Raw genomic sequence first — 11,175 nt, 5'->3', positions numbered from 1 at the left:
ATATATATATCTTTTTTTAATGCTTGCATCAGGTTGATTGCAAATTGTAATGGCCTGTGTGTTTTGGAGTAGAATTGTATTTTAGATGGTTTTCAGTGATTGTAACCTTTTGGGAAAAGATCATCAGCTCTTTCTTCGAAAGCACCACTGCAAACATTTTAACTGCCAGCTTTTCATCTAAAGTCTTATCTACTTGTGCCAACCAAAAACTTTGTATAGCAAAACACTACCTATCTCCCCCCACCACCACCACCACACACACGAAATCTGTATTGGGAAAGGTTGAAGACATAGGGTTTTTTATATCTTTGTGGTGGTGTTGCACCATAGATTCAGAACCACCCCATAGCTGACCCTCCAGCAGGTTTTCAGAGGCAGTTAATCACACAGGAGGAGATTGCCAGTCGTTCTTCTGTGGATAGTTGGTGGCCTTGAACTGCATGTCTTCAGGATGGCAGTGCAGTTTCTTGCCACTAGGCCACCATGTAAAAATAAAGCCAATAACCAGATATCCCACAGTTCTCTGCATTTGAGTTACACAAGGAAGAAGATAGAACCCAACTGGATTGTTTAGAAAAGGTAAACTAAGTCGTGCAGATCACTAACAGACCCCAGAAGGTCAGGCAGTCAATTCCAGCTGAAAACAGATAACACCATATCCTGCTAAAGACTATTGTCCTACGGGAAATTGGGCCCCTTGCTCCCAGATCTTCTCACTTTTGAAGGGATGTCAGATAGTAGGATTTTTTTTTATACCCTTAAGTAATAAACATTGGAAACTAATCTGTTTTGAAAGAGCTAGGGTGAGGAAACTGTATAGGGCACAGAATAGGTATCAAAGCATAAAAGTCGGCCATGGACCACTGGCTTGTGTTTATGGATATCTAGGAAAATGACAGAGAGTGGGACTCAGAGGCAAACAGAGCTGATCCACAGCGGGTGTTCTTTTTTTAATTTTTTTTATTTTTATTTTTGTGTGCGTGCACCGCCAAATCAGATCTGACTGGCACAGGAGGAGATTGTCCCTCCTTCCCAGGCAGAGCATCTGGGGGATCCGAACCATGCGCCTCTGGGATTGTAGTTGCAGCTCCTTGTCACTAGGCCACCAGAGCTCCCCGGGTGTTCTAGGTGAGGCGACTATCAAGAGCCCAGAGCAGGGCCAGAGAGGAGACGGGGATGAGCAGAGTAGATCCGAGATAAGAGAAAAGGATCTACCAGAGTAGATCCAAGACCTGGGAAAAGCAGGGAACTAAGCCTCTTCAACCAGGATTCAAATGCCTATTCCTCCTGGATTCCTCCTCAAACACCACCTTCTCCCTGAAGTCTTCGCTGCCTCCCCAGACTCAGGCTTGTGTGTCCTCTTCACAGCTCCTCTGCCATGGCCTCACTGTGGGCCTCCTGAGGGCAGGACATGCATCTGCTTTGTGTTTGTAGTCTCCAGATCTGATGCAGGAGTATGTTACTTACTAGCAGATTAAATTACAATGCCAAAGAGGATGGGGGAGGTGGAAAACCTGGGGTGTCTTGAACCTAAGTTCAAATCCTCTAACTAAAATAGCTCTATAGCAGGAGAGAAATGGTTTCGTTTGTCCAAACTTCAGTTTCTTCATCAAAAAAGAGAACTAGAGTCTCTTTTTTTACAGAATTTTATGAGAATTTCTTAAGTTACTGAGCACAGTGTGTGGCATATTGTAAGCACTTAAGGCATACCAATTAAAGCAATAATTACAATTTGCCTAAAGAACCAGGCTGTGGTAGTTGGAGACTAAAGAGAGCGCTAGAGCAGAAAATGTTAATAAACATCAGTCAATGCTTTGCACTGGTCCCAAGGCACATTAGTCCTATACATTTGTATCATAGTTTTTCCCAACTGTTCTTTTCAAGTTTTGTACATGATTTTGGCATCTTGAGGATTATATTAATTATCCCATTGAACCAATCATTTCTGGAGACAGAAAGGGGCTGAGCCTAGAAAGTTGGAGCAGGATGAAGTGTGAAGCATCAAAACTGAAGACTAAAAGAGCATGCCCACGGGTACCCGCTCTAACAAGGAGATCTCCCTGTCACTTGTGGAAGTTATCAGTAAGCCCCTGACAGCTGCGACACTGAAAGGAATCTTGCTGAAAGCAGCGCCGGTCTTAATGAGGAACTGCTTTGCTCCTAGGCTGGTGACAAGGTTCGCCCTATGCTGAAAGTTTGATGGAGACTGGCACTGAAATCAACCACAGCTAAAACATGGTATTTGAAACCACAACCAAAAGGGCACAGAAAGAGTATATGCAGTTGAAAAGGACAGAATTTAAAAAAAAACAAAAAACTTTACTCTGCTAGACCCTGTGTTCCGACCTTTCTTAAGTAAGTAAATTCTGGAATATTCTGGAAAGTGATTTATCAAGAAATAAATAGACGGTGGGAAAAATTCCAGAATTCTAAATGGTGACATTAAATTCCACAGCCTCTTTGGCAGTTTGAATCCACCAGGGGCTCTGTAGGAAAAGGTTGGACAGTCTCCTCTGGTGCAAGTTACAGCCTCTGAAAACCCACTGTGAAACAGCTGTGAACCAGTTGCAACTTGGAGGTAATAAGAATTGTTGTTGTTGTTAGGAGGAAAGCCTGCAGTTTGTTATGTGTGAGTTTGCTCACTGAAAGTTGATGGCTCTAATTAACCAGCCACTCTGAGAGAGTAAGAAGGGACTTCTCCTTCCTTAAAATCAGCGGAGGCCCACCATTAGTCAGAATTGACTCAACAGCAATGGGTTTAATAATGAGGATAATTTTGTGCTTTTTCACTCCTGTCTATCCAATATCATATCATTCTAACCACCATCTATCTTCATCCCCCACCCCCACAGGAAACAAATCATGCAGTTAAGTGAGCAGCTGCAAACAGTGTATGAATTTCAGGATCTGAACAAAACAATAGTGAGACTGAGGACTGAAGCAGACCTCTTACTTGCAGAAACTCAGGAGGAAGTTGATTTGCATTCCAGTGCCCGGAACACAAGCATCATGGGTAAGAGGGGAAAAAATGCACCTCAACTGCTTCTATTTCTGCAGAAGGCGCGATAAAATCTGCAGTAGATGCCATTAGTGAGCAACCCCATGCTCACCACCACAGAAACTGAGCTCTTTAGAAGTGCAAACGCACCTGTGAAAGGGATGATGAACATTTTGATTGTTTGAACATCTCAGAGCCTGGATAGCATTTGCTCAAAATGACAAGTTAACAATGTCTTATACTAAACAAATCCTAAAATCCAAAATGATCTTTTAGTGCCAACCCCTGCAAAAGGGCTCTCAAGTAATTGATAACTCAGTAATTTTAAAATGTTGTTATTGTTGTTGCTAGGTCAGCTCTGACTCATAGAAACCTTATATATAATGGAACTTAACAGTGCCTGATTGAGAGGGATATGGTCTTAGCCCTTCTTGGGAATCAGCCATTTTCTTTTCAGAAAACATAAATATGAAATAAGGTAACTCTGAAAAGAAAAAAACACATTTTTCACAAGAACCTAGTTACTGGAGTTATTGGAGTCATGAAACATAACAGAAGTCCTTCATCCCCACGGCACAGCACTACCATGAAGTTGATTCCAACTCTCAGTAAGGGCAGAGGAAGCCTTCTATAAGGCTTCCAAAGCTGGAAATCGTGACAGAAGCAGTGCACTTCATCTTTCTCCATCAGTCTCTCATATTTCTTAGTTCTTCAAAATAAAAAAAAAAAAGTCATGCCAAATTCAACATTGCCTTGGAAAAGTGATATAATGAGCTCTCATCTCCAAGCTGAGAATCTCTGTTATTGGAAAGGGGCAATCTACTGCTTCCAAAAATGGTAGCCCTGAGCTTATTCATGCCTGCTCAATGCAATTCCAAGGTAAAGAGGACATATACGTTAAATTCATCTCTAAGCAAAAATAATGGCTATTTTCCCTTATCCCATATGTATGTTTCTTTTTCATATAATAGTTTTTGTTGATGATGGAGGAGTTTTGTTGGTTTTGGTTTTGCGGGGCCTTTTATTTTGGTTTTTTTAATTTTTTGTCTTATACTGGTTTACTTACAGAATTGTAGACATTGTTTTTCACAATAGATCTTTCCCATTTCCTTTACCCACCTCTGGTAGAAGAGCTTTTTTTTTTTTGGTTTGTTTGTTTGTTTGTTTGTTTTGAGTGGATAGCAGCTATGCCTTATTTAATATGTGCGCTTTCATGAAAGTGGGCCAAGGTTTGGTTGGCATCAATGGAGGAGGTTTTTAAAGTGCAGCTTAGACTCTTTACCAAACAAAAATAACACGTAAGGTCAAACAAGACACTTGTATTAAGAAAAAAAGGGACTAGAAGAAATTATATCTTAAACACAGTACAGTGATCTGCTTACAAGGTATTCATTGGTTATTACCATATATATATATAAACACACATTAAAGGGAAGGATGTTGAAACCTCGTCTTTCATAGTTTGGGCATGTTATCAGAAGGAGCCACTCTTTGGAAATAGAAATCACGCTGGGAGAGATGGAGGGTCAAAGAAAGAGACAATGACCCTCAACAGGATGGCTTGACACAGTGACTGTAACAGTGGACCCCAATGTGGTGGAGATCGTGAGGCTAACACAGGACAGAACAAGGTTCCGATCTGTTGTTTATCGGGTTACTATAACAACAAGAGCAACCCCTTAGATTTAAAAATACTTAATTGGTGATACTTAGATACTCATCATTTTTGTTGATCTTTTGGGAGAGGTCATCTAAGTCGTTTTGGCTCGTGACTCATGCTATGCACTCAACCTAGACGCTAATGAACACCCAGTCTCTTCATTCCTCTTCAGACATTATATGGCTCTGAGTACTTGTTAGTAAAGTTCTGAGCGCATGGCATGCCAGGACTCAGCCTGCTGATCCAAGTGTTTGTCTGAGAGCTTACTCATGAAGCATTCTACCAGCAAGGCAGAAGGAGGAGTGGGCCAGAACCTCTGGTTGGTAGCATGTAACCAGACATCCACATCAGGAGAGTAAGCACAGGACTCCTTTTACATATAATCTTGAACCTAGAAGAGAAAAATCAGATAAAAATTAGGATCCTTAGGGGGAGCCTAAATTTAGTAAATTCTAACAAAGCTCTATTGATGATGTCCAGTAAGTACCAAATAAATCATTAGGGTTGTACAGTTCACATGCTCAATTGATAATTGAGAAATCAAACTGAAAAAATTCAAACTCATGGCTGTCCAGTCAGAACTGATGCACAACTGACCCTCCACTGGGTTTCCGAGGCTTAAACCCCATGGGAGGAGATTTTTCATCTTTCTCCCTCAGCTGCAGCGAGGTGAGGCCTTTGGACAAACGGTGTGACTTCCTACTGACTATGCTACCGGTGCTCCCAGTCAATACACCAATAAACAACCTCTACTCAGCAGTCCCAAAGGAACTTGTGGGTTAGTTTAATGCTAAATTGGATTCAGGGAGCTTCTAGACTACAATAGGCTAGGAAGAAAGGCTTGTCAATCTCCTTCTGATAATCAACCAAAGAAAAACCTTTCAGCAAGTAAGAAAATGTCATCTGAATATGCAGTGAATGAGTCATCCTCTATTCCTGAAACCACACAATAGCCCCTTGTTCTAGCAACTGCCTCCTGGTCTATGTGCATGTCTGCATTTATATAAGTATTCATAATCAATACTTTATATTGAGAGACAGTTCCTTTTATCTTGCTTATAAAGAAGGGAGAATTTTCACCATGTTGATTTTTTTAATCACTTGACCTCACGTGTGTGACAATAGAACTGCGCTCCATGAGATTTTGTTAGTTGACTTTTTAGAAGTAGAGCACCAGGCTTTTCTTGCACAGCATGTCTGAGTGGACTCAAACCTCTAGCCTTTTTGGTTAATAATAGAAAGATATAGCCACTTGCATCAATGAGACTTCAATCTCTATCCTCACAGATTGTTATCACCAATTTAAAGAATAAGAAAATGAAATGACTTATTAACTGATTTGCTCAGTAATCCATCTAGTTAGTGAATTAGTAAATCCAGAATTCAAATCCGTGTCAGTAGATGTAAACATCACCGCTGTTTTGAGGGAAAAGGATGGACAGTCTCTTCCCATGTGATTTACTGCCTCCGAAAATGTACTGAGTGGTCAGCTGTGGTTCATTTCCAACTCAATGGTATTCAACAACAATACCATCAAAGAAATATTATGGGTTCAGTTCCAGTCATGACAATAAAGCAAGTCACCTGTATTGTTTTGCTTTCCCAGTGTATATAAAAGTTATGTTTACCTTATAATTTATTAAGAATTATGCCTGCTAGGGAGCTCTGGTGGCCTAGTGGCAAGAAGCTTCCCTGCAATCCCAGAGGTATGCAGTTTGAATCCACCACATTCTCTGCTGAGAAAGGAGGGGTAATATCCTCCTGTACCAGTCAGATCCGATTTGACAGTACACACACAAAAAATAATAAAATGAAAATTAAAAAAAATAATTATGTCTACAAAAACAATGACATACCTCAAATTAAAAAAGACTTTATTGATAAAAAATGCTAACCATCATCTGACCCTTTAGAGAGTTTCAGTCTGTTTACAGGGAGAATTGGTGGTGAAATCAGCAGGGAGCTGTGTTGCTAGCACAAAGGTGACACCTCTCCAGCATTTTTTAATCCACCCGCTGCTCCATAGGAGAAAGATGGGCACTCTCTTCCCATGTGATTTGTAATCTGTGACAACCTGCTGAAGGGTCAACTATGAGTCAATTCTGACTCAATGGCATGAGAGAAAGAGAAAATCTCTTTGCTGGTCGATTGTCCTACTTGGATGCTGATTGATCTGGTTGGAGGTTGCTGAAGATTGAGATTGCTGTAGCCATATATTTCAAATAAGAAAATGAAGTTTGACACATTAATTGACTCTTCCTGTCACTTGAATGTTTAGAGACTATGGTAGGGTTATTAAGTGGCCTAATTTCAATATTGTGTCTCAGGGAGTTAGGAAGCCCAAGTCAACGGAGAGAGGCTAGGAGTGGCTGGTCAACAGAACAGTCAAAATACATACCTTTACCAAGTAAGTCCACTCCTGGGTGCAGTTCATGACACCTCAACACAATTGAAACGGTTACATCAAAGATCACAGATCACCCTCCTCATTTATTGTGCACTGTTGCATCAGAACTGACTCAGAGCTGACCCTCCAGTGGGTTTTCAGAGGCTGTAAATTGCACGGGAGGATACTGCTCACTTTTCCCCATGGAGCAGCTGGTGGATTTGACACGTGTGCTTTTGGGTTGACAGCACAACACCTTACCACTAACCTACCAAAGCTTCCACCTAAAACAGATAAAATAGCATCAAAACAAAATGTAACACAGAGACAGGAGGTGAGTACATGCTGTGAGTTGAAAGCAGTGGCACCAAACGATGGTTCAATACAGAGCTGCCACAAGTCTTTGTAATAAATGGTATATGTGAGGCATGACAAAACAGGGCTCAAAAAAACAAGGCATGCTGGTACCTGCTTCCATTACCCTGTATCTAGTCTACTCTGATGAAATGCAAAATAAAGAAGGTGAATGTTGAAATTTTTTTTTATTGATTGTTGAGACTAGGACACTAATCAAGTTGTGAAATGACTATCCTGATAGCTGATTTACAATTTCATTTCCTTTCACAAAATTTATCTTCAATTTGTGTCAATGTAGATGCCTCAGAGGACATTAAGAAGTATCATCAGATATCAACATCTGCTGAAAAGAAAATTAATGAAGCTATTCTCATAATAAATATCTCTGAAAACACCAGGAATGACTCACTTCACATCTTAGATACAGTAATGTCAACAGGAAATATTTCTCTGGAAAAATTAAAGCAGATCAAGATACCAGATATCCAAATACTGAATGAAAAGGTAAATAACTGTATACTGTATAATGTAATAATATGAAGTGTTCATGATTTCTACTTGATATACAGATTTATTCAATTGCATTTCATGAGATTACATTTAATTTCCACAGGAAAAGCCTTTCTTGAGTCCAGCATGATCAAAATCAAAGAGCAAAGATTATATTATAGGGGGGTTTTCTTGTTTGTTTTGGGTTTTTTAATTATAGTTTTAATTATCTTATTTTTATTTGGTTAATTACTAGTTGCAAGGTAATATGCATTATGAGCATTTACTCCTCTTCCCTCAGTATAAACAAAATGTCATTTCTGTTTTTTAAAATAAAAATTGAAAAAAATAAAAGTTAAACTCACATTGCCTTTGAATTAATTCAGACTCATAATGACCTTCTCTCAGGTCTTTAAAGCTATAAATCTTTATGGAAAGAGATGTCTCATCTTTCTGTCTTGGAGCCATGGGAGGATTTGAACTGTCTACATGTAATGTACTACACCATTAGAACTTGACTCCTCAAATTGGCTAGGGATACTAAAAATTGTACTCTTTTCTAAAAATTCAGGGGTACAAAGTTACATTGGTCTATACAATATTAAGAAATATATGAGTATTCATGAGAAATTCTCTGTTAATGTGCTGTTCCAGTTGTTTTTGGATAATTTTCAGCAGAATCTTGCTTGCATGTGATATTAATGATATTATTCAATAATTGCCACACTCTGCCTGGTCATCTTTCTTTGGAATGGCAACAAATATGGACATTTTCCAATCAGTTGGCCAGGTGGTTGTCCTCCATATTTCTTGGCACAACTTGGTAAGCACATTGAGGGCAGAGTCTGTTATTGAAATATGTCAATTGATATGTCAACAATTCCTGGGGCCTTGTTTTTTGCCAATTCTTTCAGAGCAGCTTGAACTTCTTCCTTCATCACCGCAGGCTCTTGCTTACACAGTTTCATGAAATTCTTCTGTGTCTACCAATTCCTTTTGGTACAATGACTCTGTATACGCTTTCCATCTTCTTTTAATGTTTCCTGGATCATTTCATATTCTGCCCAAAGAATCCTTAAGTATTGCAACTTGAGGCTTGAATTTGTTCTTCAGTTCCTTCAGTTTAAGAAATGTTAAGCAAGTTTGGTCCTTTTGATTTTCTAATTCCATCTCTTTGCACATTTCATTATAATACTTTACTTTGTCTTCCCACACTACCCTTTGAAATCTTCGGTTCAGCTCCTTAATTTCTGAATTTCTTGCCTTTGCTTTGACTTCTCAGCACTGCAGTGCAATATTCAGAGTCTCTTCTGACATCCATCTTGGTCTTTTCTTACTCTTCTGTCTTTGTAATGACCTCTTGCTGTCTTTCTGGACGATATTCTTTATATCCTCCCACAACTCATCTGGTCTTTGCTCATTAGTGGTCTAGGCCTCAAATCTGTTCCTGAGATGGTTTTGAAATTTAGGTAGAATAGATTCTAGGTCGAATTTTGGTTCCTGTTAATCTGATTTAATTTTCTTTAGCTTCAGCTTGAACTTGCATATGAGTAATCGGTGGCCTAGTTTTCACAGCTGATGTTAAGCTTCTCCAACAATTCTTTCTACAAATGTAATTGATCTGATTCCTATGCATACCATCAGGTGAAATTCATGTGTACAGCCTATAGTTATATTTATTTTTTAATTAATTTTACAATGAATAAATCATTAGTTGTACAAAATTCTATCATTCTATCTCCAGGTCATTTCTGTCACCAAGTCCATGTTTTCCAACTATTGATCCTTCTTCTCTGTTCCCAACTTTTGCATCTCAGTCATCCATTATTATTCAAAGACATCACTTCTTTTTTAATTTAATTTTTTATTTTTTGTGTGTATACCGTCAAATCGGATCTGACTGGTATAGGAGGAAATTGTCCTTCTTTCTCCAGCCGAAATTCACCATCTGGTGGATTCAAACTGTGTGCTTCTGGGATTGCAGTGCAGTTTCTTGTCACTAGGCCACCAGAGCTCCCTACCCATTATTATTATTATTAATGTATCTTGATTGCACATTCAATCTATTTCTGACTGCAAATGTTGGTAGAAATCTTCTACTTCCTTATCTTTGACTGCATTATGCAGATGACACAACCCTGCTTGCTGAGACTCAGGAGGACCTGAAGTGCTTGCTGCAGAAGGTCAAGGACGTCAGCCTTCAATATGGATTGAAACTCAATATGAAGAAAACAAAGAATCTCACCTCTCAACCGATTGGCAGCATCATGATAGATGGTGAAGAGATTGAGATTGTTAACAGCTTCAGTTTGCTTGACTCCACAATCAAGACTTTTGGTACCAGCAGCCAGGAAATCAAAAGACAAATTGCATTGGGAAAGTCTCCTGTCAGGTACCTCTGGAGACTAAGGTACACCTGATGCAGGCCATAATCTTTGCAGTTACTTGCTATACATCAGAAAACTGGACAATGACTAAGGGTGAGAGAAGAATTGATGCCTTTGAGCTGTGGTGCTGGAGAATAGTACTGAATAGACCATGGACTGTTAGGAGAATAAACAAGTTCATCCTAGAGAGGGTAAAATCAAGATGCTCCTTGGAGGCAAGGATTCTGAGGATTTGCCTGACATATTTTGGGCAAGTTTCAAGGAGGGACCAGTCCTTGGAGAGGGACATCATGCTTGGGAGGATGGAGGGACAGCGCAAGAGAGGAAGACACTCGATGAGATGGGTTGATTCAGTGACTGCGGTAATGTGGATAGATGTGTCATAGACAATAAGGTTGACACAGGATAGAGCAGGGTTTAGGGCTGTTATGCATAGAGTCACTATGAGTCACAGGCACCTCAATGGTACATAACAGCAAAACAATAACAATTCATGGGAAAAGGATGGGCAATCTTCCGTGCAATTAACTGCCTCTGAAAACCTACTGGAAAGTCAGCTATGTATTGGTTCTGACTCTATGGTATACAACAGCAACAGATATGTATTCAGTTGCTTAGGAGACATTTCATGGGTAAGTTCTTTGATCCAACTATAAACTTTTTGAGGACATTTTTGTGACTAAAGTAGTACTCTGCCTAAATGATCCCGGATGTGAAAACCCACAAGTTGAAACTAAACCCATGTCATGACATAGAAGTCCCCTTTTACAGAAAGGTAAGGAAGCCGTAGCTAGTTGAGCTGGTAACCTAAAGGTTGGAGTCTCTGGTAGTGTGGTTCTAACTCCTCAGCCTCCTTGGGGGAAAGATGGTCCGTCTCCTCTCTTGGAAACCCAATGGA

At 39.7% G+C, this 11,175-nt stretch overlaps 1 protein-coding gene across 1 annotated transcript in view; it reads left to right on the top strand.

Annotated features, from left to right (window-relative positions):
• Positions 1 to 11,175, top strand: part of LAMB4 (laminin, beta 4) — a 129,578-nt gene that overhangs the window by 94,911 nt on the left and 23,492 nt on the right. Inside the window, exons 25-26 of the mRNA XM_006882636.1 lie at positions 2,853 to 3,013; positions 7,700 to 7,905. Of these exons, the coding sequence (XP_006882698.1) occupies positions 2,853 to 3,013; positions 7,700 to 7,905 (367 nt within the window). The remainder of the gene's footprint in view (positions 1 to 2,852; positions 3,014 to 7,699; positions 7,906 to 11,175) is intronic.

Source organism: Elephantulus edwardii, unplaced genomic scaffold (genome assembly GCF_000299155.1).
Source record: "Elephantulus edwardii isolate Elephantulus edwardi_28Jun2011 unplaced genomic scaffold, EleEdw1.0 scaffold00022, whole genome shotgun sequence".
NCBI classification, from domain to species: domain Eukaryota; kingdom Metazoa; phylum Chordata; class Mammalia; order Macroscelidea; family Macroscelididae; genus Elephantulus; species Elephantulus edwardii.
This window is presented reverse-complemented; position numbering and strand designations above follow the sequence as displayed.